This window comes from Pan paniscus, chromosome 12, assembly GCF_029289425.2.
Source record: "Pan paniscus chromosome 12, NHGRI_mPanPan1-v2.0_pri, whole genome shotgun sequence".
Lineage (NCBI taxonomy): Eukaryota > Metazoa > Chordata > Mammalia > Primates > Hominidae > Pan > Pan paniscus.
In genome coordinates, this window is record NC_073261.2 from 40,025,576 (window position 1) to 40,052,047 (window position 26,472).

Here is a 26,472-nt window from a genome sequence, read left to right on the forward strand (position 1 = left end):
TGCATGTTGTTGCCTCTCTGCTTACCTTGTTGGCGGGGACGGCGTCCAGGCCTGCACCTGCTCCCCCTGGCCCTGCTCCTTCCTTCAGTTCTATGACTGCTGAACCAGGTGTGTGTCTAGCTCCATGACAAAGGGTACCAGCTTTTCCTGCAGGACACCCTTCATCAAGGTGGGAGGTGGTGAGTGACTGACACAGTTTCCTGCCCATTCTTGTGGGTTTCCGCTCATATTCCTGGGTTCCATCTTGTCCTCATTCTTCCCCAGTTTACATCCATCTCCCCTTCCTGACTGCCTGCCCTGGGGACTTTAAACTCCAGCATCAGAGAAGATAACAGCTTTCCAGAAACCATTTAACCAGATCCCACAACTGCATAAGGTCAAATCTTGTAACAGAGAACATGTAGTGATGGATGGATGGGTGGGGGGATGGATGGATGATAGATAGATAGATAGATAGATAGATAGATAGATAGATAGATACATAGATACATAGATACATAGATGGATAGATAGATAGATAATCTTCTGGTGTTTTTGCATCTCTGGCTGATACATCCTGTGTATTTGTATCTGATGATACCCCCTCCATTTCCTGCCCAAAGGTAAAGGATCTCCATTTTAGTATTTTTTATTTCTATTTTTACTCTATATGTATATGCCCATAAATAATATACAATATTGGTTATTGGATTCTCATTAATTTTAATGTTCAATAAACAATTGCTCAAGACCCCAGTGCCTCGATTATTGATTCTCAGGTCCTCCTAGCGCCACAAAGTGTCTTCCTCGGTTATCGCGAGTGTCCCCAAGGAGCACGTCACATGAATCCACAAATCTCTCTGTCCACTAAGGTTCCCACTCAGCAGCTGCAATGTCCTTCCTTTCTTGTTCCAAAGACCTGAGACAATGTCAGCATGGCCACTGCCAGTGGTGCACCTGCATATCTTGAGGACTGTGCCAAAGGAGCTGCCTCCCTGGCTCCCGGCTCCCTCATCCACGTGCCAAAGCAGGTCCAGGTTGTCTGCAGAGGTCAAGGACACCCTTTCCTCGCTCCCTAATACCACACATCTTCACCCCAGTCTCCAAGCAGCCTAGCCTGTGTCTCAGGCTCCATACACTCTCTCATTAACTCAGGCCTTTCCTATCTTCCCCTCCATCCTCAGACCCAGCAAGTGACGCCCCTCCCCCAACTAAACCAAACCAAAATCCACCCCCATCACAACAGCAAGAGGAAGCCTCTCAAAGAGACTGCCTTCTAGATTCATTCCCAGCCACATAACATTTACTCATGGTTGGAAATTAAGGATAAGCAGAGAGACAGAGGAAAGGCTGGATATATCTCACAGCTACAGGGTGCAAGAGCGCACAACAACTTCACATTCCCAGCCAGGGCTCTTAATGCTGGCATGTAACCATATGACAGCAATGGCCTCATCTTCCCAAGAATAATGGGTGAGCACTTGCTTTACCTTTCGGACACATAAAGTTTTACTGGTTTTGGCCATTTTTGTCAAGTCAAAGAAACAGTATGTCCCAAAGATTCATTCATTCAACACATTAATTGAGTTCCAGCCAAGTGTCAGGTGCTGTTTGAAGTGCTTGGGATCCATTGCAGAATAAAACCAACTAAGAGCTCTGCCCTTGTGCAGTTTCTATTCCAGACTAGAGCTCTAGAACAGACATCTTCTAGCAAAGATTAAATAATAGTTCATTCTTCCATCTCACCTTTTGTGTCTTCCTTTTATAATTCCAAAATACTTTGTAGCCCAACGTTTAGCCAGGGCATCACATTCCATATAGATAGAAGTTTTGAAAAACAGTTTTATTGGGATGTTATTTCCATATAATACAATCCATACCATTTCAAGTGTACCTTAATTTTATTTTATTTTTTTATTTTATTTTATTTTTTGAGACAGTCTCGCTCTGTCACCCAGGCTGGAGTGCAGTGGTACGATCTCGGCTTACTGGCACCTCCGCCAGTAAGCAATTCTCCTGCCTCAGCCTCCCGAGCAGCTGGGATTACAGGTGTGTGCCACCACACCCAGCTAATTTTTGTATTTTTAGTAGAGACAGGGTTTTGCCATGTTGGCCAGGCTAGTCTCCAACTCCTGACCTCAGGTGATCCGCCTGCCTTGGTCTCCCAAAGTGCTGGGGTTACAGGCGTGAGCCACCACGCCTGGCATATTTATTGCATTAAAAAAAGTATATACTGTGCAACTGCCACTACAATCAACATAGAGATTTCCATCATCTACAGAAAGTTCCTGTGCCCTTTCCAACTCAGTCTTCTCTGTCTTCCCTATAGAAACGCTTAGCTGCTTTCTGTCAGTCTAGGTTGGATTTGTCTTCCCTGAAGTTTAATACAAATGGACTCATACAGTCCATTTTTGGCTACTGGGTTCTTTTGCTCATCAGAAAGTTTTCAAGATTCATCCATGTTGTTGCATGTATCAGTGGTCCATTCCTCTCTATTGCTAAGTAGTATTCCATTGCACACATACACAAAACCCATTTTCTCTACCCATGCACCTGTTGAAGGCCATTTGGATTGCTTACCTTTTTAGCTGTTATAATGTTCACAGTACAATGTTACTATGAACATTCATGTACAAGTCTTTGTGTAATCACGTTTTTATTCCTCTTGGGTGCATACCCAGCAGTAAAGTTGCTGGACTGTGTGGTAAAAAATTATTTGTTTTGTAAAAATATATGCCTTTTTTCATATTAATGCATTTTAAGTGCATATTTCACTTCATAGGAAAATGCCACCCTATCATCCAAAGTGGTTGTATCCTTTCACATTCCCATCAACAATGTTCAAAAGTTGCAGTGCTCCTCAGGCATAACAGCACTGGGTACTGTCAGTCTTTTTAATTATAGCTGTTCTCATGGGTGGGTGGGATATCTCAACATGGCTTTAAATGGCCTTTCCCAGGCACTTTTTTAAGTGCTTTATTAACTTACTTCTCACAACAACCTTATGAAGTACACATTATTATTATTCCCATTTTACAGACAGGGAAACTAAGGCACAGAAAGTTTAAGTAGCTTGCCCAAGGGTACAACACACCTAGTACGTGGCAGAATCAGGGTTCAATCCAGGCACTCTGGCTCTGGAAATGAGACTCTTAACCCCTTGGTCCCACCAGCCTTCCAAGAGTAAGTTCTTGGATTCCACCGTGGGTGATCCGTTATAAGCACGGCTAGAAAGACTTGCCAGCCACCTAAGAAGAGATGTCGCCTAAGATAAAGCCTTACAGCCTGAAGACAGGTGTCTGAAGAGCCACACACCAGGAAACAGAAGAAGCCACAGCTGCCAGCCCACGTTTGAGGGCTGGACCAGGATGAGGGCTAAGGGCCACTGGTCTCAATCTCTGCCTTTCATGCCAAGTGCTGGCAAGGGCCACTGTGGCAACAAAGATCTCAAACAGTGGCCGGGGGTGGGTGAGGGATGTCCTTGCCTTCAACAGAGAGTGCAAGGTCATCCCCCATTCACTCCTGTCATCCACTGTTTGAATCCTCTTGGCGCCTGGGGAAGGGCCCCATCTGACTCAGTAACTGTTACAGGAATCTGGGGTGTGTCTGGAGAAAGACTATCCTTTTTGGAAACAGGTGGGGGTATAAACTATAAATGAACACATGTGCTAATCCTAAAAGGGAATAGGGAATGTATTAGTCAGGGTTCTCTAGAGAGACACCACCAATAGGATATACATATGTAGATGATAGATAGATGGCAGGGGATTTATTAGGGGAATCGGCTCATGCAATTTTGGAGGCGGGGATTTTCCACCACAGGTTGTCTTCAAGTTGGAGACACTGGGTTGCCTGTAGCACGGCTCAGTCCAAGTCCAAAAGCCTCAGAGCCAGGGAAGCCGACCGTGTAATTCTCAGGGTAGCAGTGGAGGGTTGCTGGCATTAAGTCCTGGAGTCCAAAGGGCAAGAAGCCTGGAGTTCTGATGTCCCAGGTCAGGAGAGAAGAGTGTCCCAGCTCCAGGAGACAGAGGGAGGAAATCCTATTCTCTCCTTTTTTGTTCTATCTGGGGCCCCAGCTGATTGGATGGTGCCCACCCACATGGAGGGTGACTCTTCCCCACTGAGTCCACTGACTCACATGCCAGTCTTCTCAGGAAACACCCTCACAGACACACCCAGAAGCAATGCTTTACCAGCATCTCCAGTCAAGCCAGCACCTCAACCATCACAGGGAACAACCAAAGAAAACGCACAACCCTACAACAATGTCAAGCTTCCAATGGATCCACCTCTGATCTAGGATACCCAAGAAGAGAACAGAGCAGGGGCTCCTGGACTTTTGAATGTCAAAGACCAGTGAAGCTTTAAAAAGGAAAGGTAACTGAATGGAATAACATAAGCTTCATAATTTTTTACTTTGCTGAGTAAGGACATTAATAAAATAACCACCACTAAGTGCCATCACCATTATGTCATAAAAGAAATGACATATGGATAACTCCAAAGGTAGGAAAGACAATCTCAGAATAATATTTGTTTTTTTTGGCTGGGCACAGTGGCTCGTGCCTGTAGTCCCAGCACTTTGGGAGGCTGAGGTGGGAGGACTGCTTAAGCCTAGAGGTTTGAGGCCAGGCTGAGCATATAGCAAGATCCTATCTCTACAAAAATTTTTTTAAAAAATTAGCCAAGCATGGTGGTGCACATCTGTAGTCCCAGCTATTCAGTAGGCTGAGGTGGGAGGATTGACTGAGCCCAGGAGGTCAAGGCTGCAGTGAGCTGTGATTGTGCCACTGCACTCCAGCCGGGGCAACAAAGAGAGACTCTCTCTCTCTCTCTCTCTCTCTCTATATATATATATTAATTTATATATATAATTTATATATATATAATTTTTATTATATAGATAATATTTATCTATATAATATATAGATAAATTATATATATTATATTATATATAATATATATAATATAATATATAATTTATATATATAATATATAATATATATAATATAATATATAATTTATATATATAATATATATAATTTATATATATAAATTATATATAATTTATATATATAATATATATAATATATATATAATTTATATATATAATTATATATAAATTATATATATAATATATATAATATATATAAATTATATATAATTTATATATATAAATTTATAATATATATAATTTTTTTCAGTGGAATACATTGGCTTTATTAAAAAATTTACTACATTTTCCTGATCTTTTTTTTTCTCTCACTAAAATGCTATCACTGATAGTCACCAGCTTTCAGGAACCACTAGTAAAGTAGAAAGTTCACAATCTGTAGAATCAGCTAGATAAGTTCAAATCCCGACTCTGCTACTATACCTGGCCCTTTACATGGCATCCAGGTTACCCATCTATTGCTGTGTAACAATTTACCCCAAAATGTACACCCACAGATACTGTGGGTCAGGAATAGAGGCAAGGGAGAGAGGGAGGCCTTGTCTCTGTTCCAAGATATATTGAGACTCAGCTGGGAAAACTCAGATGGCCAGGGGTGACTCTAATGACTGAGGTCTAGAATCATTCAAAGACTTCTTCACTCACATGTCTGGTGCCTAGCCTGGGGTGATTTAAAGGCTGGGCTCAGCTGGGAATATCAACTAAGCACCCACATGTGGCCTCTCCATGTGCCTTGGGCTTCCTCATAGCATGGTAGCCTCAGGGAAGTCACATTCTTTTATGAGCCTGGTGGCTCAGTGCTCCAAGAATATGTAATACATAAGCAGAAACTACGTGGCCTTTTATGACCTAGCCTTGGAAGTCATATGAAGTCACTTCCTCTGTAATATATTAATTGAGGCCATCACATCCTCACCCAGATCCAACAGAATGCGAGATAGACCCCACCTCTTGATTAAAGGAGCGTCAAAGAATTCACAATTTAAAATGCCACCGCATTGATGTTGTTGTTTTACATTTAGCCTTTACAACAAGACAAAGTGTGTATCATTATTTCTATTTTATAGATGAAAGAAATTAGGCTCATAAAGGCCAATAAATTCACCCCAAACTAGTAAAGTACTGCACTAAATGTCTGCCTCTCTGCATTTTCGTGTTCTCATGGCCTCTCAACACAAACCTTTAATCCAGCTGACCATATCCCCTCACCAAGCAGGCAAAGGGGCTGTAGATGCCTATCACTGCTTGCAGAGAGGCCAGGGACCTGCCTTCCTCCTTGGCTGATCTAGTCCCATGAACCAGCTTTTCAGGCCCCCCTCTGGCCCCCCCATTCGTGGGCTCTCACAGTGCCCTTTGGGCTCTGCATCAGATTTTGCTTCTCTGAGTTTTAACTGTTTGCCTTCAAGGATTTTGCCCTTATTGTCCCTCTGCCTTTTGCAGGCCAGCCTGACTGTATGAATCCCATCTCCAGCATGGACATTAACCCACTTGTGTCTATGCTGCCCTTGCCTGGCCTATGGCCGGGGGAATATGGACAACCTGAGCTATTCAACAGCCATGATGCATGTGTGGTAAGAGCATTGCTCATCTGGGCATGGTGTCTCATGCCTGTAATCCCAGCACTTTGGGAGGTCGAGGTGGGCAGATCACCTGAGGTGAGGAGTTTGAGACCAGCCCAACATGGTGAAAACCTGTCTCTACTAAAAATATAAAAATTAGCTGGCCATGGTGGTGTGCACCTGCAGTCCCAGCTACTCGGGAGGCTGAGGTAGAAGAATCGCTTGAACCCGGGAGGCGGAGGTTGCAGTGAGCTGAAATTGTGCCACTGCACTCCAGGTTGACAGAGAGAGACTCTGTCCACCCCCCGCCCAAAAAAAAAAAAAATTTAGCAGTGCCATCTGGGCCATCCCTCATTGAGGTCTCTGAGAAGGTGGACTGGCCAGGAGCCAACAGCCCCACAGGGAAATACATTTATTTCTCAGGACTCTTCCTTGCAAGTGCCAGAAGCTCACCCTATGCCCAAAGGGGGTGTGTGGTTGGAATATTCACAAAAACGGGAAGGTCAGGGATGAAGCTGGACTCAGAGCTCTAGAACCAAAGATATTGTGCTATTGACATCTTCCTTCCCTTCTCTTGTTTCTGTATGTCAGCCTAAATTCCTCCTAAGCCTGATGGTCTTCTTCCACATAAAGGGGGAAATGAGAGCAACAGCTTCTGAGCCATGCACTCTCCATCAGAGTGGGATTATTACATTTCCCTGATTCCAGCTTGAAAAATCTCAGAGAAGGTTTGGCTTGAGTCAGTTATCCACCCCTGGGTCAATCTATGATGGCCAGGGAGAAGGTGTCAACCCAGACTTGATCTCTCAGACCCCACCTTCCCATGTCTGAGTTTTCCCCTGTGAGTCAGGCAGCCCTCCTACGTGCTAGGTACCTCAGTACAACATGACCAAAATCCACAGGTCAAGAGGCCAGGCGAATTTCTGAGATCTTGGCTAGGGCCAGGGCTCAAGGTTGTTTGTTCCTCCTTTCCTTTCCCCACTGCACTCCTCAGATTGTCCCTATCATCGATGTCCTGGTGTGGGTTTTTCTAGGTAGAAGCTAGAAGCCCAGTGAGACCTGAGACCATTGTCTGAAGCCTGTTTTTCTCAGTCCCAATTTGGACACCACTCCCTTTTCATTGTATTTTTTTTTTTTTTTTTTGGCAGGGGTTTGGGGTGGGGACGTGGACAGAATCTCGCTCTGTTGCCCAGGCTGGAGTGCAGTGGCGTGATCTAGGCTTACTGCAACCTCCGCCTCCCAGGTTCAAGTGATTCTCCTGCCTCAGCCTCCTGAGCAGGTGGGATTACAGGCACCCACCACCATACCCGGCTAATTTTTTTGTATTTTTAATGGAGATGGGATTTCACCATGTTGGCCAGGCTGGTCTCCAACTCTTGACCTCAGATGATCCACCCACCTCAGCCTCCCAAAGTGCTGGTATTACAGGCATGAGCCACCATGCCCAGCCCTTCCTCCTAATTTCTAAAGCTGCCAGTAAGCCCCCAAAAAGTTACTTTGTCCTTACAGGTTCTCTGAACCTGAAGGTGAGAATTGGCAGCAGGGGTGAGGCTATCTGAAGGAAGATGTCAGAGTTGCCGTTGGATGGGGGTATTGGCAGGAGCTAGGCCCTGTGTTTGAGAAGGTTCTTGTCCGTCTGAAGCAGGGTGAGTCAAACACTCTGGAGTGGGCTCCAGGAGAGGCTGGAGGCTGGGAGACTGGTGATAATGGAGCTTCTTTTGGGAAAGCAGGGAGAGATTTTAGGATGTGAGCCATCGAGAGGGCCATCATGTGGAATAGGACACCTGACTGCTGTAGGTGAGGACCCTGGAAGTATGCACTGAGGGTCTGTCCCAGCCTCGGTCTCTCAGCATTGCATCAGATATTTGGATGGAGGCATGAATGATAGTTGTTGGGGGCTGAGTTGTGTCCTTCGTAAAGAAATGTTGACATCCTAACCCTCAGTACCTGTGAGTGTGACCTTATTTGGAAATAGGATCTTTGCAGATAATTCATTAAGATGAGATCATACTGGATCAGGGTGGGCCCTAAATTCAATGACTGTTCTCCTTATAAGAAAGCCATGTGGAGATGCACAAACAGACACCAAAGGAAGATGAGTACGTGAATTCAGAGGCAGAGATTGAAGTGAGAACAAGGAATGCGAAGGGCTGCCGGCAACCACCAGAAGCTGGGAGACCTGAGGAGAGATTATTCCTGGATCCTTGAGGGGTGCATGGCCCTGCCAACACCTTGGTTTCAGACTCTCAGCCTCCAGAACTGACAGACAGTAAATTTCTGTGGTTTTAAGCCTCCTACTTTGTGGTAATTTGTTATGGTAGTCCATTAGCAAGCCAAACAGCAATGTATCCTTCTTGTAGATGAGAAACTGCTGGTTGCCTACCCGGCTGCCATTCACCCATTCTCCTTACATCATAACCCTGAGTTTGTTCAGCATCACACAGAAATGTGCTCAGGGAAGGTGGCCTGATACTCGAGGGAAAATGAGTGGCCCAAGCCAGTCACAGTACATTCATTTCCCTTTGCAAGGAATCGTGGAGGGGATGACACTCGACTCTGCTCTGGCCTCTGAAATGTGAGGGAAAGTCTGTGGGCAGCCTCCGGGCAGCACTGAAGGAAAGCCTCCTCTGCCTTCATTCCTGCCTGAGAGATGGTCATGCGAGGATTTACTGTCTGCAGCCGCTGAAGCCCTGGCTCAACCATGACAGAAGGTGACCCAGGGCCGTGATATTGTTGAGCTGTTAAACCCACAACCTTCAAATGGACTTTTTGCCATGTGAGAAAGATGAACTTATATTATTTGGTTGGATGTGCTGTTACTCACAGCTGAAGACAATCTAACAGGCATACTGGTCCTGATCATTAATACCACTGATAATGGAATCAGGATTAAAAATAATCTAAGACCAGAAGACTTGCTCCAGATAAAACAGACAAACTGGAACAGGAATAAATGCATCATCAGGTGGGATAATTCTTACCTGTTTCTCCTTTTGGAGGGCAGAAAGAATAGGCTGATTGGAGATGCATGAAACGTGGTTAATGTCTCTGCGTAATCAGGACTTGCAACACCCCGATTACTTCTTTCTGATTCTCTGTGAAGAAAAAAAAAAAGGAATAAATGTAAAATTTTTGCATTAGGGAGGAACACGAATTGCTCTATTAAGATAAAATATAAATGAATATATATTTTAAAATTCTGTATGTCAAAAATACCATGGATAAATTTAAAAGAAAAATTACATACTGGGAAAATTACAACACAATAAAATATGAAAGTTTGTTATCCTTATACAAAGAACTCTTGCAAACCAATAAGAAAGTGGCAAAACAAAAACAAAAACAAAAAACCCCCACACACTTCGATAGAAAAATGATAAGGAATAAGGAAAGGCAACTCCCAAAAAAAGAAATTGAATTAATCAATTAGATGAAATTCAACTTCACTGAATACAGTAGAGAATGCAAATTAAATACAATAAAATACACGGGGACATATTCAGGTTTTGTGAAGCCTGAAACTTAAAAAAATGTGGGAGCTGGGTCTCCAAAACTGTTATTTCAAAACTAAGTATGAATAAGAATTTTATTTGGCCCCCTCTGGGAGGTGAGGAGCGCCTCTGCCTGGCCGCTGTGCAATCTTCCAAGTGTGAAGTGACAGCCTTTCTGCAGGTGTACCCAACAGCTCCAAAGAGACAGTGACCATCGAGAACGGGCCATGATGACAATGGCGGTTTTGTTGAAAAGAAAAGGGGGAAATGTGGGGAAAAGAAAGAGAGATCAGATTGTTACTGTGTCTGTGTAGAAAGAAGTAGACATAGGAGACTCCATTTTGTTCTGTACTAAGAAAAATTCTTCTGCCTTGGGATGCTGTTAATCTATAACCTTACCCCCAACCCCGTGCTCTCTGAAACATGTGCTGTGTCAACTCAGGGTTAAATGGATTAAGGATGGTGCAAGATGTGCTTTGTTAAACAGATGCTTGAAGGCAGCATGCTCGTTAAGAGTCATCACCACTCCCTAATCTCAAGTACCCAGGGACAGAAACACTGCGGAAGGCTGCAGGGACCTCTGCCTAGGAAAACCAGAGACCTTTGTTCACGTGTTTATCTGCTGACCTTCTCTCCACTATTATCCTATGACCCTGCCACATCCCCCTCTCTGAGAAACACCCAAGAATGATCAATAAATACTAAAATAATAATAATAATAATAATAATTTTATTTGAAATAAGAAAATAAATCACAGCAAACTATAATGTTTCAAATGCTAAAAAACCCCACAAGTGTCAAAAAAACAGCAAAAATAACATATTATTTTTATTGACTAAGACTTGTTTATAATTTTTTTCCTATATTTTCTGGATGCCTACACTTTCATCATTTCTTCATTTGACAACAACTTTGTATTGCTATTTTCTGTAGAGAGGATAAAAATGTAATTTGTCCTAACAGTTTATTGAACTATATTTCTTCTTATTTAGAGTGGAGATTCATAAAACGTATGACTCCACACATAGATTTGCTTGCTGTTTGTAACACTGCTATAGGTTTGTGCTTTATAAAGTCAGACATTCTAATATGTTATCTTTCACATCATGCCCACCAAAAAAGTTAAAAAAATAGATGTAGTGCATTTGTAGTGGTCTATACTGCATTACGGAGTATGTTCCTGAAAGAGGAGAACCATTTTGACTGGGTACAGATGAGAACTGAACCCTCCATTCATAATTTTCCACATCTGATGACTGGAAGAATAGATACAGACTAGATGCTGGCTCTGTACATTTCAAACTGTGTTTCTCTTCTACTCTTCAAGCAGTTCCAGGACCAAGGCTGCAGGCCACGATCATAGTATGATACAATCTTTATCTCTGCCTATGGTGTTGTGGAGCTGAGTGAGTTGACACAGTGGGCAGTAGGAGTGTTTTGGGAAGCCATTCCTTTATTGGGGAGCAACCATAGCTAAAAGGGACATGGAAGTCACTGTAGCTCCATACATATGTCCCACCAAACTTTAAATGTATTTTCAATTTCATCGTAGCCAACTTCGAAAAATGCCTCCAGCCACTTGGATAACACTCAGCACAAGGAGAAGTGTGATTGAGAACTAGAAAAAACAGCTGCCTTAACAGATTTTAATAAAAATCTTTGATTTTGCACATTTTATTAAAGACATCTAATCATGTTAATATACTGCTAGAGTCATTCCCAGGGTCCTAATTAGATGTCCTAAAACTATGCTTTATCTTCATGGTAGATCAACTCTGGGTGTAGGTACACTTGATGTTGAGTTTCCATATCAATGTCAATGTTTAAGGCAAAAATTTGATACAGTAAAAAATTATTTATATGACTCATAGTGGTCTAACACAATGAGCTTTTCCTCAGGCTGTGGATCAGATCACTTTCCAGTTTTGTTCATTTCCAATTGAAGCTGTGGAGGTGCTTAGGATCATGTTGTACAAACAATATGGATGTGTGAACACTAGAATCACACACACAGAGTGTGGGGTTGTCATAGGAACCGAGGTCTATGGAGGAAACAGCAGAGCCACCTCTCTAGTATCATCAGCACAGGGCACCTTCTCATGAAGTGAAAGGACAGGCAGAACCCCTGTAATACAGGCCATTTTCCTCTTTTTCTTTCCTGACCCCTAAAGTTTAATTCAAGTAAGTTATTGATTGTATGATGAGACCTTACTATACCACATGTAACACTTATAATTTACAAAAATTAGAACAAACATTTCTGAAACATTTTGGGAATGTAATTTAGCATTATGCATCAAAAGCCGCCCAAAAAGTTCATACCCCTAAAGATTCAATTTCCAGGAATTTATCCTAACTAAATCATTATGAACATATTAAAATATATAGCTACAAGTGTGTTCATTGCTAAATTATTTTTTAATTATTTTTTAATTTTTAGAGAAGGAGTCTTGCTTTGTTGCATAGGCTGTACTGAAACTCCTGGGCTCAAGCAGTCCTCCTGCCTCAGTCTCCCAAGTAGTTGGGATTACAGGTGCAAGCTACCATGCCTGGCCCTAGGTTTTTAATCAGTAAAAATTGGAAATGATCTATTACTATATGGCCAATGATATGGAATTGTTTAAATTAATTATGGTATATTTACACAATGGAATACAACACATTGGTTCAAATGGCAATGTAAAGAAATGTGAAAGATCTACTTGAAGAAAAAATTAAATGCTATTAAGAACACAGAAGATAATTTGTATAAATGAAAACAAATACCTTGCTCTTGGATAGGAAGACAAATACTGTCATGATTAATTATTAATCTAAAAATTTAACCTCATCTCAATTAAAAATAACAATCAGAATTATCAAAAAATGAGATAATATGACTGTAAAGTCTAATGAAAGTATAAATGGCAAGAATAACCAGAAAATTTGTAAAAGGAAGTGAAGGGACTATCCCTACTATTAGTAAAATATATTATAAAACACTGCAGTAATTAAAACTACAACCATTCATGAGTGGATGTGCAGAACTGAACAGAGTCTAGAAAAACTAGACTCTGATATAATAAGGAACAGAGTATATGATGGAGATGGCCTTTCAACTTGAAGGAGAAAATGGTGGCTTGTTCAATAAATTGTATTAAGACAAGTAACTAACTCATACACTAAAATTAATTCCAGGTGGACTGTAAAATAAAAAGTATAAAATTAAAATTTAAAATTTAAAGGCAGATGCACAGAAATATTTTTAATTTTAAATTTTTAAAAATTAAGAAAAATTTTAAAAATAAGTAATTTTAGTATAGGAGAGGCAAATGGTATATATAAACCAATACAAAGCTCACAAGCCATAAAATATACATAAAAATGATTACATAAAATTCTGAACATTTTGAAAAGAAAAAATGTCATAAATAATGTCTGAAGGGAAAATGATAACTTGGGAAAAAGATTTTAATGTGGATGACAGTCAAAAAGCTTATTTCTCAATATATAAACATTTTTAAATAATAAATAAGAAAAAGGCCAATAAAAATATGGTTATCCACAACTACAGAGCTTCTCATAAGACATCATGGAAAAATATGTTTTCTATTTTTTATTACTTAGCTTTACTGATGTATAATTTACATAAAACAAAACCTGCCAATTCTAAATGTAAAGTTTGATGAATCTGTTTATGGTTAGTAATTACCATCACAATTAGGATATAGAATTTTTCCATCACCCAAAACAGTTTCCTCTTGCCCTTTTACAATCCCCACCCCTGACATCTGGGAACCACTATGCCCTTTTGGTTACTATGGTTTTGTCTTTTCTAGAATTTCATAAAAATGAAATTATATAGTATGAGTCTTTTGTATCTGGCTTCTTATACTTAGCATAATGCTTTTGAGATTCATCCATGTTGTTGCAAGCATATGTAGTTAATTTCTTTTTTATTGCTGAGTAGTAAATATTCCATTGTATGGATATACCACAATTTGTAGCAGTTGATGAAAATCTGGGTTATTTCCAGTTTGGGGCCATTATGAATAAAGCTGCTATGGACAAGTCTGTGTGGACATGTTTTCATTTTTCTTGGGTGAATATCTAAAGAATCGAATTTCTAAGTCATATGTAAGTGTGTATGTAATTATAAAAGAAACTGGGCCGGGCATGGTGGCTCATGCCTGTAATCTCAGCACTTTGGGAGGCTGAGGTGGGTGCATCACCTGATGTCAGGATTTCGAGACCAGCCTGGACAACATGGTGAAACCCTGTCTCTACTAAAATATATTAATTAGCTGGGTGTGGTGGTACATGCCTGTAATCCCAGCTACTCAGGAGGCTGAGGCAGGAGGGTCGCTTGAACCTGGGAGGCAGAGGTTGTGGTAAGCCAAGATCGTGCCACTGCATTCCAGCCTGGGGAACACAGCCAGACTCCATCTCAAAAAAAAAAAAAAAGAAAAAGAAACTGTCTGACCAGTTTCTAAGGTTTCTAAGGTTGGAACATGGGGAGAATCATTCACCAACAAAAGTAGAGAGTTCTTCCCAGAAGAAAGGGGAAGGGTGTGAGGCAAAAGTAATTTCCACTTTTTTTGAAATATAGAAAACCATTTTTCAAAGTAGTATCATTTTACTTTCCCACCAGCAGCATATGAGAGTTCCAGTTGCTCCATATCCTTGCCAGAACATGAAATGATCAGTCTTTTTCATTGTAGCCATTCTTAAATGTGTGCAGTAATATCTTCTTGTGATTTCAATTTGTATTTCCCTAATTAATGATTAATGATGTTGAATATTTTTTTCATGTACTTTTTGTTTTTCCATTTGTATTTTTTCTTTGGTGAAATGTCTGTTCAAATATTATAAAATTGAAGGTATTTATTTGCTTATTGCATTATTTCTGTCACTTCATGGTCTGTTTCTATTGGTTGATTTTTCAACCTGCTTACAAGTCATTTTCTTTGCATGCCTGATAATTTTTGTTTGCATGTTGGACATTGTGAATTTTATCTTATTGGGTGTTGGGTTTTGTTGTTGTTTGTTTTGTAACTAATCTTGGACTTTTTTTTTTCTCTGAGCACAGTTAAGTTACTTGAGATCAGTTTGATCCTTTTGAAGATTGCTTTTAAGTTTTGTTAAGGCAGGACCAGATAAGTGTTTATTTTAGGGCTAATTTAGCCTCCCCCTGCATTAAGATGATACCCTTCTGTGGACTCTGGCCAATGCTTTGTGTATCAAAGGTCTCTGTTTTGGCTGGTATGAAGACAAATTACTTCCAGCCCTGTGTGAGCTCCAGGAATTGTTTGGCATACTGCTTTCTGGTAGTTCTTCCCATGGCCTCATAGAATTTCACCCATGCATGCCTAGGACAGTATTCAGCTAATGACTTGAAGTGACTGCTCTGCAGATCTCTGCAACTCTCTCTCTAATCATCTCCCACCACTCTTATATTCTGCTTCACAAATTCTAGCCACTTTGGCTTCCCTGGACTCTGATCTGTCTCCTGTGTTCTGTGAAATTTCTGGGCTCTGTTTGGGTTCTCCATCCCTACAGTGATGCCTGGAAACTGCTTTGAGACAGTAAGCTCGGACGTAAGACTCACTTCATTTGTTTCTCTTCTCTTAGTTATCACAGTCCTGTGCTCTGTTGTTCAATGCTTAAAAACAGTTGCTTCTTGCCGGGCACGGTGGCTCACACCTGTAATCCCAGCACTTTGGGAGTCCGAGGAGGGTGGATCACGAGGTCAGGAGATCGAGACCACCCTGACTAACACGGTGAAACCCCATCTCATCTCTACTAAAAATACAAAAAATTAGCTGGACGTACTGGTGGCTACCTGTAGTCCCAGGTACTTGGGAGACTGAGGCAGGAGAATGGTGTGAACCTAGGAGGCGGAGCTTGCAGTGAGCCGAGATCACAGCACTGCACTCCAGCCTGGGAGACAGAGTGAGACTCCGTCTCAAACAAACAAGCAAAGAAAAACAGTTGTTTCTTTTTTTTGATCCTGTTTTTCTAGTTGTTTGCAATGGGAGGACAATTCCCACAGCAGCCAATGCTTCATAGAAGAAAGTGGAATTCTCTTTTTTCTATTTTCAACTTTAAAAATCCCAAGGGAGATCGTTGGCCCAGTTTCTGTTTGGTGATCACCCATAAGCCAATCAAGGTAGTGAGGATATATAAGAAAATCACAGTTTCTAAGGTTGGAGTATGGGGAGACTCATTACCCAGTGAAAAACAGAGAGCTCTTCCCAGAAGAAAGGGGAAGGGTACAGGGTAAAAACAGATGAGAGACATCTATTATCAAAGCAGTTCTTATGAAAAAGAACTTGAAGTCAAGCAACTGATAGAGCTGTAAGAGTTCCATTGTCTAGAAGGTGGAGTCCGTTCCCTGGCCACATGTTTTCCAGGGCCAAGGACAAACAAGAGCAGGTCCAGGATAGAGAGATACAATAAGTGTAACAGTTACACTGAAAGAGACAGAATGCAGTAAAAAAGCAACTTTCTTTCTTTCTTTCTTCTTTTCCCTCCTCTACCCATCCAAGTCCGCTCTATGGAGAAGTTCTTTCTCATCCCTTGTGAGAAATATGGGTTGGTCTCACTAGTTTTCTGGTCCTCTTCAGCTAATGAAAAGACCTCAAGATATTTTAACCCCATGAATAGTTTCATTTTGGTAATTAAAATGCTCAGTCCTGTGCAATAGTCAAATCTGAGAATTCCACTTATAGGGAGTAGGGAACAAGCATGTGGTCACCTCTTCTTTATTTTCCCACCAACAGGGTCTCTTTGAACCACAGTAGTCCGTCCCTCCGCTGCTCCCCCTGCAAGATGGGTAACAGCCTTTCTGACGCAGGGAGCATAGGTGAGGGGTATGGATGGAGGGGAAGGGAGGTCTCAGGAAGGTCCTCTGTGCTGGGTGCTGTCCTGATCTAGCTTTGGTGTTCTCTTTGCCTAGTAAGTATGGGAAGCTTTTCCCCGTGGAGCATTGTTTTACCCGTATAACCTTACCTTGAGTGAGATATGGTGGGGCCAGACACAGATCAAGAGAGAGAAGCTAGAAAGAGTTTTAGAGCTTTTTATATCCACAGTTTCCTGGAGAGATCACAGCACACCATGCAGAGCCACTCAGGGCCAGGGTCTGTCACAGAGAGAGGGAGAGAGGGGAATTGTGGACAAACATCTTTATCATGGTTTCTGAGGGAAGGAAGGAGTGAAATAAGGCAAGCAGATATAGGATAGGCTAATTTGGATAATTTCAGCGGGTTCTGAAGTACAGGGGCTGTAACTAGTTGTTTGGTGCCTAGCCCTGGACAGGTGTATAGTGTCCCGCGTGTGAGAGCCTGCTAACGGAAGTGGTTGGGGGTATGGGGTTAATAGACTGCTGGAGAAGGGGAACTGACCAGCCTCCAGCCTGAGCCTCAAAACTGGGTCAAGGCAGCATGAAAAAACGGCTACATTACAGCTATTTTATGGGTTCTTTGGAGACCTGAGATATGAGAGCATGTCTCATCTGCAGTCCCTTTGTTGTCCGTGAAGTCTTTCTTCTGCCTATATCAGGCACACGCACGCACAGATTCTGCTACATCTGAGAGTACTAAGCTGTCTCCTGCGCTTCTCACATCTGACACTGAATTATACATGACACCATCATCAGCAAAGCACAGGGTGCTGGGAGCACCACGCAGAACCTAAGCTATTGGAGGGTGGGAAAAGCAGCAGCAGAGCCGAGGAGTAGAGGACAAAGCGTTTCCAGTGTAACAGAATAATGTACTATCTGCGGCCGGGACTAGGGTGAGCAGAGTGAGGCGCTCAGTGAGGGTGAAACATTTAAGAGGTGCCATAAAATTCAGCAATTAAAATACATAATAGGTGGCTCACTCCTGTAATCCCAGCACTTTGGGAGGCCAAGGCGGGCGGATCACGAGGTCAGGAGCTTGAGACCAGCCTGGACAACATGGTGAAACCCCGTCTCTACTAAAAATACAAAAATTAGCTGGGCGTGGTGGCGCACTCCTGTAATCTCAGCTACTCATGAGGCTGAGGCAGAAGAATCGCTTGAACCCGGGAGGCGGAGCTTGCAGTGAGCCGAGATCGCGCCACTGCACCCCAGAGCGAGACTCTGTCTCATAAAAAAAGCCAAAAAAAAAAAAAAAACCCACCATAATATTTAATACGGTATTTTTAAAAATACATAAAAACGTTTATATAGGGTGCACAAGTTCCCTTTTGCCTAAGAGTTCAACGTGGCTCAGCGGGGCACTGGTGCTAAGCAGTCGCAGCTTCTAGTCTCCTCCTAGGGCCCGGAGCAGCCCCCAAGGAAAGGCCTTCCCTAGGAAGAAGTAGCCCTTCAGCCCAGCCTAGAAGAAGGAGCTGAATCAAACCAAGGCAGGACGATGAGGCGTGGCGTATACGGACAGGGAAGAAGAAACAGCAAATATTTGAGTCCAAGATGCCTCGAGGGAAAAGAGCTAGAGGACTATTTGGGGGAATGGTCTAGGCAACACGGTTCTAGGCAGGTACCACGATCATATAGGGACTCTGTAGAATTTTAAGTAGGGAGGCAAGCGCCCAGGTTTGTTTCTTATGCAGAAAGTGCTGAGCAACGGACAGACTGAAGAGGTTAGGTCTGGATCCAGGTAAACCCTTTATGAGGCTAACGCACTAGCTGAATGAGGGATGACAGCATCCCACCTAGACAGGTGCAGACAGATTCCCGAGGTTCAGGTTCGGACTTCAGTTTCTCCGCTGGAACGCTGAGGGTGGGGCAGCACCCGGGTCCCTGCCCTGCAAACGGGGCCGCTGCAGGGTTCCTTTGGCGGGGCCGGTGCCCCGGGGAGCGCGCAGGACGCGCCCGCCTTCAGCCGGGGGCCAGGGCGAGCGGGGCGGGGCGGGCCCGCGGGTGCCCTGACCGGCTCACCGCCCAATCGCTGCGGGCCCGCCGAGCCCCGGGGGGCTGGGGCCGCCGCCGCCGCCGCCAGAACGTGCCGCGGCTGCGCCAACGCGCGAACGCCGGGCAGGGCGACGGGCGCGCTCAGTCTGGCGGCGGCTGCCGTGAGCTGACGGACGTTCCGGGAACGCCGCAGCAGCCCGCGCCGCCCGCAGCCTAGCCGAGCCGCGCCGCCCGGGCCTCGCCCGCCCGCCTGCCCGCCATGGTGTCATGGATCATCTCCAGGCTGGTGGTGTAAGTGGCCTTCTCCCCCGCGCCCCTCCGTCCCCTGCCTCCCCGCCCCCGGCCCCGGGCTGCGCGCGCCCCTACAGCGCCCGGTCCCAGTGGCTCGGGCTATTAATACCCGGCGCAGCTAAATTTAGCAGGTACAGTAGCCGCCGAGGACGCCTGCGGGCGGACGGGCGGCGCAGGACGCGGCTGCTGCCCAGGAGGCAGCCGGCGCCGGCGGCCGCTTGCGGGGGGCTGGGCCGGGACGGCGAGGGCTGGGGCGCTCGGGGGTTCCGTGGGGGCTGCGTCTCGCCGCGCGCCGGCCGCTTTGTTCCCCAGCTCGGTCGATTTGCAGAGGCCCCGAATGGGCGCGCCGCGGACACGCGTCTCTCTCCTTTGGCAGAAATGTGAGGTCGCCCGGCGCCGCGCCCCGCCGCCCCAGCTTTTGTCAGGTGGAAAGGACAGCGCAGACGAACCAGGGGCGCTGCCTGGAGGGTCAGCGCGGAACGGGTGGAGAGGCAGAGGCGGGGCTCCCAGTGGGGTTGGAAAAATCCTCCTTTTTAGGTGTCTGCATCGACAGCGGCAAAGGCAGCTGGGACATGGGAAGACGCATGTGAATCTTGGAGTAAACGCCTGGAGCCCCGGCTCCGACTCCTTTTGCAGGGGATTGAGAGACAGGGGCAGGTACCTCCAGGAATGCACGGGAAATTTTCAAGTGACAGCCACCCGCATGGTGGCGATGACACCTCCCAGGCCTTGCAGGAGAGCGCAGAGTCATCTGGGGTGAGGTCTGTGTGAAGTCATTGGGGGTGGGCGTGGGGGCCGATTTTCTCCTTCAAGCCCCAGGACCCGTAGGCGTTTGAAGAGCTTCCCCGGTGGATTTATTCTCCTTTGGAGATAGACGTGACTGTTCCAAGTCCCTGTTCTTCCCTAACCATCCTGGCCTGAGTCAGAACAGATTTGCCACCTGCTGTAGCTAGCAGGGGCTGAAATGGGTGTGGGGAGTCTAAGGCGGGGAGGAGGGTGGCAGGCACCTCGGGCTTTTTCTTTGTCTGAGAACACGGGGCTCTGGACCCCAGTGATTGTGCACCATCACTCCCCACGTTTTGAAACACCACCCATCTCCCTTCCGTTCTTTACTGATTTTCCCTTCCGAAGTGGATCTCAGCATTGTCTCCCGCCACCATTCAGGGCTTTCCTCCCAAAGCCAGTGTCTGTGCCTCTCAGCCCCCAAGTCATTCCGTGAAGGCCTCTCCACAGCTGTTCCTGACTGCGGGGTGTTTGCGCTGCACCTTGAGGTGGCACGTTAAATATTTAGAAGATTTCTGCTGGCAGAGCCGACATGAATAATACAGGAAAGTGGCTGACACGCCTTGCCCTGCCTCATGCCTGACCAACACTGTCTTGCCTTCAGGGTGGTGTTTCCTCTCTGGGATCGATATTGCCAGTGGCTTCTGGGAAGCCCTCAGGGTGGGGCTGGAGAGTTGAGCTGGCCTGGCTGGTGGGCTCTCTGTAGGTCCTGCTGGGCTGGGAGTGAGGGCATCTGGTCCTGGGTCATGTGACTATCATTAGTTTTATTAGCACTGGGTCATGTGACTATCATTAGTTTTATTAGCACCTCCCTAACCCCTGCCCTTTTTTTTTTTTTTTGAGACCGAGTCTCGCTCTGTCGCCCAGGCTGGAGAGTGCAGTGGCACAGTCTCGGCTCACTGAAGCCTCCGCCTCCTGGGTTCAAGCGATTCTCCTGCCTCAGCCTCCCGAGTAGCTGGGATTACAAGCGCCTGCCACCACGCCCAGCTAATTTTTGTATTTTTTTTTAGTAGAGACGGGGTTTCACCATGTTGGCCAGCCTGGTCTTGAACTCCTGACCTAGTGATCCGCCCGCTTCGGCCTCCCAAAGTTCTGGGATTACAGGCGTGAGCTACCACGCCCGGCTCCTCCCCCTTTTTTACAATGAGCAACTGATGGGGGTGGAGAGGAGAGGCATGTATTTGGGAGGTCTCTCAGGGATGTGCTGTTGCTTTCTAAAACAACCACACTCCCTAGAACCGAGACTTCAGAGAATTTAAATGAACAGCATTATGTGGCCCAAGGAGAGTTGATGGGATTTGGGATTATTACTTCCACTATCGAGTCCAAAAGGTCAGGGATACCACTTATCCCCCAGTCCCTAATTCCCTGTAGAAACCTAGCATAAGCATATTGATTATGAGTTATGAACATCATTTTTAATAAGCAATACCTGTTCCATGAAGACAATATTTGTTAATTACAGGAAAATTAGAAAAGATAAACTGAAAATCATCCACATTTCCACCACACAGAGATAACTAATAATAATGATGGAGGGCATATTCTTCAAGAAATTTTCCTGTATGCATATATGTACATATATTTGTAATTCAAGGATATTATTGATTCAGCCCAATATTCTACACTCCACATACCTTGAGGAACTTCTTATCAAGGGGAGGAATACTGTGTTTGGAGTCAGAACGCCCATGGTTCAAATCCCAGTTTTGCCTCTTGCCAGAAGATCCCAGTTCACAACTCAGATCAGAGCAGATGCTAGTCCACAGCTAGTTAACCTCATGTTGCTGTTGCAAAGATTTCCATGACACTTGATATATAAATTGCCAAGCACCACGGAGAGCACTAAATCAATGATGAGTCCCTCCTTCTGTCCTCCCCAGGAACCCTATGAGAGGGGCTCTCAGACTTAATTTACTCCTGTGGTTTTCAAACTGGGTTCCCTGAGGGCCACCCAGCCTGAGCAGATGGGCTCTGGGCTCCTCATCCCTGATTCAACCCAAGCAGTTCCCTTTTTGTTTGTCTTATATATTGGGGTTCTAGATAAAATACAATTCAGAAAAATATATGTGTTTTACTGCTAATAAAAACAACTGATCTAGTCCTCCCCCTCATCTGTAAAACTGCAGAGGAAATATGCCTTGCTCAGGGACACAAGATGAGCTGGTAAAGAAAACAGGCTCTGGATTTTTAGTCCAGTCCAGTGCTTTTTCCACCTTCACTCCCCACTGAGAAAAACATCTCTTTCAAGCTCCCTAGACCTCTGGTATGGGAGCATCCTATGGTTTTATCCTTGAGTCACATTTTGTATAAGTAATCTTTTCATGGTTTTGTAAGCCTCTGTCACATCAAAGAACATGTAAGGAAGACCTATCACTGTGTTGTGAGAATAGAGAGGGAGTGTCTTCCTGTCTTTGTGTGGTCCCAACCATCCGACCAGAGGTATCACAACAAGCTGATGGCCTCCAGGGACAGCCAGCCAGTGCTCGTGGTTGTCTCTGCTGCTACTGGCCGTGAGCATTTTGAAGAAAGCGATTGTGGCTTGTTTCCCTTTACAACCCCTTTATCCCTGCCATGGGTCTTTCACAAAGTATCTGGCACCTGAATGCACTGAGTGAAGGTTGGTTGTGTTGAAGGAAATCCTAGGCCCTGGGGACAAGCAGAGTGGCTGGCTACTGCTGTCCCCTGGGGACGGAGGTCAGCAGGCATCAAGACAGGCTTGTGCCCACGGGCAAGGCTCTTAGAGTGAGGACCAGTTTGAGATGCTTATTTCTTGCCAGCTCTCTTTCTCCTAACTTCCTTGGCTCAGCCTGTAAAGAATTAAGGAAGAGATACTCAGTGCAATAGCACTCAGAACCAGGTTGATACCTTCATGGGACACAGGGGCTTATTTAGGACTTGCCTGCTTGCCTCCTTTCATTTTCTTTACATACAACTCAAGGCCTAGGCATGAATAAATTTCAAACTGGGGAGAGCATGTTTTTATGCACCCTTTTGGAGGGGGGATACCAACGTTGCTCTGTGACTTCTTGGAAGAATATGCCATTTTGAAGCATTATTCTAAGGAGCAGGTATTGCCTCATTGTCTTGGCCAAGGCCCAGAATGTTGGCTGAACAGATCAAGAGCTTCTCACCCCTTATGGGATTAGTAGACTAAAACCCCAGCTCACTACATGGGGGAAAGAGAGTTCTAAGTCCACAGAATTTTCTGAATAACTAATGGCTGTGCAGAAAACATTTTATTTCCACATTGCACATTTTAAAAAATACTAGTTTTTAGAAAATACAGTGTGATGATCAAGACAGAGTCTTAGTTTGATGGCTGAAGATCTGGCTAAGTTCCAGGACTGGGATTTGGAGCATGAAGTCTGTCCTGGGTCAGGGATGTGAAAATGGATGGGGCTGGGAGGAATGTGGATTGTCCTCAAGATGTTCCCCAACTGTTGCAAAACAAATGGAAAAAAAAGAAAATATCGTAAATCCTTAAATATAAGCTAGCTTTTCTTTGGGGCCTGCTTTTACAATGTGGCATGCAGGAAACTGATTCAGTTAATGGAGGGTTCCAGTTGGTTGAGGATTGATTTCCTGGCACTGTGCTGTAGTACACTGTGGGAGCTGGGTAAATGTTTCGGTTGAATTGTGAAAGGAAAGATGTTAGGCTAGTAGGCAGCAGACATGGGTTCTAGTCCCAGTGCTGGTCTGACTCACTGTCACAGTCCTAAGGGCAACTCCCACCCACGTGGGCCAGCTCCCTGTCTAAGAGACAGGTTTTTGGCCACAGTCACCTTGCAGGTCCTAAGAGCTCCAAGAGTCAGTGTTCCTCTAGGTCCCTTCCTTCCCCAGCTGGCCTGTATGCATCACATTTATTTATAAACAGGAGGAGTATCCTCAAGGAAGTGAAAAATACTAGCTTAGATTTCTCCGCTGTTGAGCTGCCCTGTTTCTTTGTTTGCTAATCCTGCCTGTCTGCTGAGAAGTAGCTTTCATGCACTTCTTCCCACTGTGTCTTATTTGAGGTTAGCTGACAAGTGAGGGTCTCACCTAGTTACTACTGGGTCAGTCTCCCCACTTCCTTCTGAAGCCCGCTATCTTTTTTGGAGGGTGTATTATGTCGGGGGAGGAGGAGCCCTGGGGAGAATGAGGGAAGGGGGACTCAGGTCCTCTTTGGCCATTTAGTGAGGCTGCTGTTTTGTGTACGTATGAGTGTATGTGAGTGAACGTGTGTGTGTGTGTGTGTGTGTGTGTGTGTGTTTCCAGGAAAGTTAGGGAGGCTAGGGAAAGGAGAGACATGGCAGTGCAGCAGCCATAGCACGTGGCACCTTTAGAATTTCACTGCCAGGGATGAGCCACACACATGCCCAGCTGGTTACTAGAATTCTTAGTCTGGGGGAGTTTTTCCAACCCCCAAAAAGAAGTAAGGAGAGGGGGGTGCACTTGGGCACTAAGGATGTTTTCCTCTCGATTCTGGGCCTTGGGAAGGGAATTGGGATTCTTGAGGAACTGGAAGGTGGATCATTATATTCAGAGTATTTATTCTGAATTTTCAGATCTCATCTGTCTTTATACAGAAGCACATTATTTTCACTTTGGGATTTTTAAGTCACACTGGGGCTTCCCTGGGAATACAGGGAAAAAGGAAATACAGATCAAGGACCAACTATTTGGCACACAGTAGGGATTTCAGAAGGAATCTTGAAAGGTAATTTGGTATAGGCCTTCAAGCATGCGTGGGTACCCAGACCAGGATGGCAAGTGAGGCTGCCTAGGACACTGTCTTGAGGAGCAAGAAGCTGAGTTAGGCTCAGTGGGGAAGGAGTCCCAAGAGTGCTTTATGCAGGGAAGATGGCAATGGGGCACATGTGTTGGTTCAGTATTTGCTCTTCCACACTTAGCTCATTCCTGATCAGAAAAGGTCTGCCCCATTGTCAGATTTACTAGATTAGTAAACAGAGAGCATCTGTTATTTGAGTTAACATCTCCTCCTGACATCCTATCTCTCCCTCTCCCCGTGGCCTTGTCAGTCACCTGGCAGTTCTAGGACAAAGGTGCCTCCTGTTGCCACTGTAGGGAGCTGTCCAGCCTAGAGGCTGTCTTGCCCTGCCTCTCTTTCCTCTTAGGACTATCCTGCATATCTATACTACATTCCCCGCCCCCCCCACCTTTTTTTTTTCCTTTCACTGATCACAGCTCAAAGTCTGCCTTAGGCATTCTCCTGCATACTTAGGTGTGTATATCCTTTCCCTCTCTTTGTAGGGGACTCTGGATAGTACTTTGGGCTGCAAAACTAGTTTTCCATTCCCTTCTGGTAGCATGCTCCATCCTGCCTCCCTTCACTCAGCCACAGAAGTCAGCATGTGACCCAGGCCTAGATATGCATTTCCCTGGGCACGGACATTGGTCCAGAGGTGGGCGGGTGACCCAAACTGAGATCCTTCCCCAGGGTTTCTTGATTTGGAGCTGAGGGAGAATAGCCTTGCCTATGGGTTCCAGAGTTGGGAAGATATGAAGTTAGGGCTGAGGCATCTAAAGCCCCTGGCATACGTGGAGAAAGTCCATAAGTAAAAGTGAAGAATACAACAAAGCAAAAATAAATGGAGATGAGACTTGGGTGAGAGAAAGAGGCTGGCACAAGAGAATCTTGGTTCTGGTTGCTCGGGCCCCAGTTCCTGCAGCTGCTTTTTTGATGCCATGAACTGTCCGATATCCTAGAATGAAAACTTTAAATGCTACTTATAATCAATTAAATATTTGTTGTTCGGATGGACTGGGGTATGCTGCAGGAACAACTCCCAAATCCCAGTGGCTCAAGAAAACAAAGGTTTATTTCTTGCTTTCTGCTGCCTGTTACTGTGGGTTGGCAGGGGTACTCTGCTCATCGCGTTCACTGAGAGTCCCAGGCTGACTGGATTTCCTTTGTCTTATCGTTATAAGACATCAGGATTCTGGCTGGGCACGGTGGCTGACCGTGTAATCCCAGCACTTTGGGAAGCAGAGGTGGACAGATCACTTGAGCCCAGGAATTTGAGACCAGCCTGGGCAACATGGCAAAACCCCATCTCTACAAAAAAAAAAAAATACAAAAATTAGCTGGGCATGGTGGTGTGCACCTGTGGTCCCAGCTACTTGGAGGATGAGGTGGGAGGATCACTTGAGCCTGGGAGCTGGAGGTTGCAGTGAGCCGAGATCATGCCACTGCACTGAGCCTGAGCAACAGAGTGAGACCCTGTCTTAACACACACACACACACACACACACACACACACACACACACACCAGGATTCACTGTGGTAGGGAGAGAAAAATAGAGTCACATACTAGCTCATAAGTACCTGCACCTGGAGATGATAACATGCCATTTCTGCTCACATGTCATTGGCCAAACCTGAATTCAAGTGGGTGGCGAATTACACTCCTCACTAAAGAACAGCCCTAATGACCAGCATATATGTTGAATGAATGACTCCTAACCAGCTTTGCAAACCTGGAAATGTCCTTGGCATAATATGGTATTGTGCAACTGGGAGAATCCTGACATACTCCTT

General features: G+C 44.9%; 1 protein-coding gene, 1 long non-coding RNA gene and 1 other non-coding gene across 4 annotated transcripts in view; 2 read left to right on the forward strand and 1 right to left on the reverse strand.

Annotated features, from left to right (window-relative positions):
- LOC134728637 (uncharacterized) overlaps positions 1-17,540 on the reverse strand; it is a 37,127-nt gene extending 19,587 nt beyond the window's left edge. Inside the window, exons 1-2 of the long non-coding RNA XR_010109250.1 lie at positions 16,975-17,540; positions 9,474-9,587 (exon numbers count right to left, since the gene is read on the reverse strand). This is a non-coding gene — a long non-coding RNA (uncharacterized LOC134728637). The remainder of the gene's footprint in view (positions 1-9,473; positions 9,588-16,974) is intronic.
- Positions 9,451-9,584, forward strand: LOC112438971 (U8 small nucleolar RNA). The gene has a single exon (XR_003027282.3). It is a non-coding gene; the product is annotated as a U8 small nucleolar RNA (small nucleolar RNA).
- Positions 17,541-18,908: 1,368 nt separating the features above from the next.
- Positions 18,909-26,472, forward strand: part of REEP1 (receptor accessory protein 1) — a 123,571-nt gene continuing 116,007 nt past the window's right edge. Inside the window, exon 1 of one of the 2 annotated variants that reach the window (XM_034953498.2) lies at positions 18,909-19,147. In XM_034953498.2, the coding sequence (XP_034809389.1) occupies positions 19,116-19,147 (32 nt within the window). In that variant the 5' untranslated portion in view covers positions 18,909-19,115. The remainder of the gene's footprint in view (positions 19,148-26,472) is intronic. The other variant, XM_034953499.2, reaches the window with a different exon arrangement.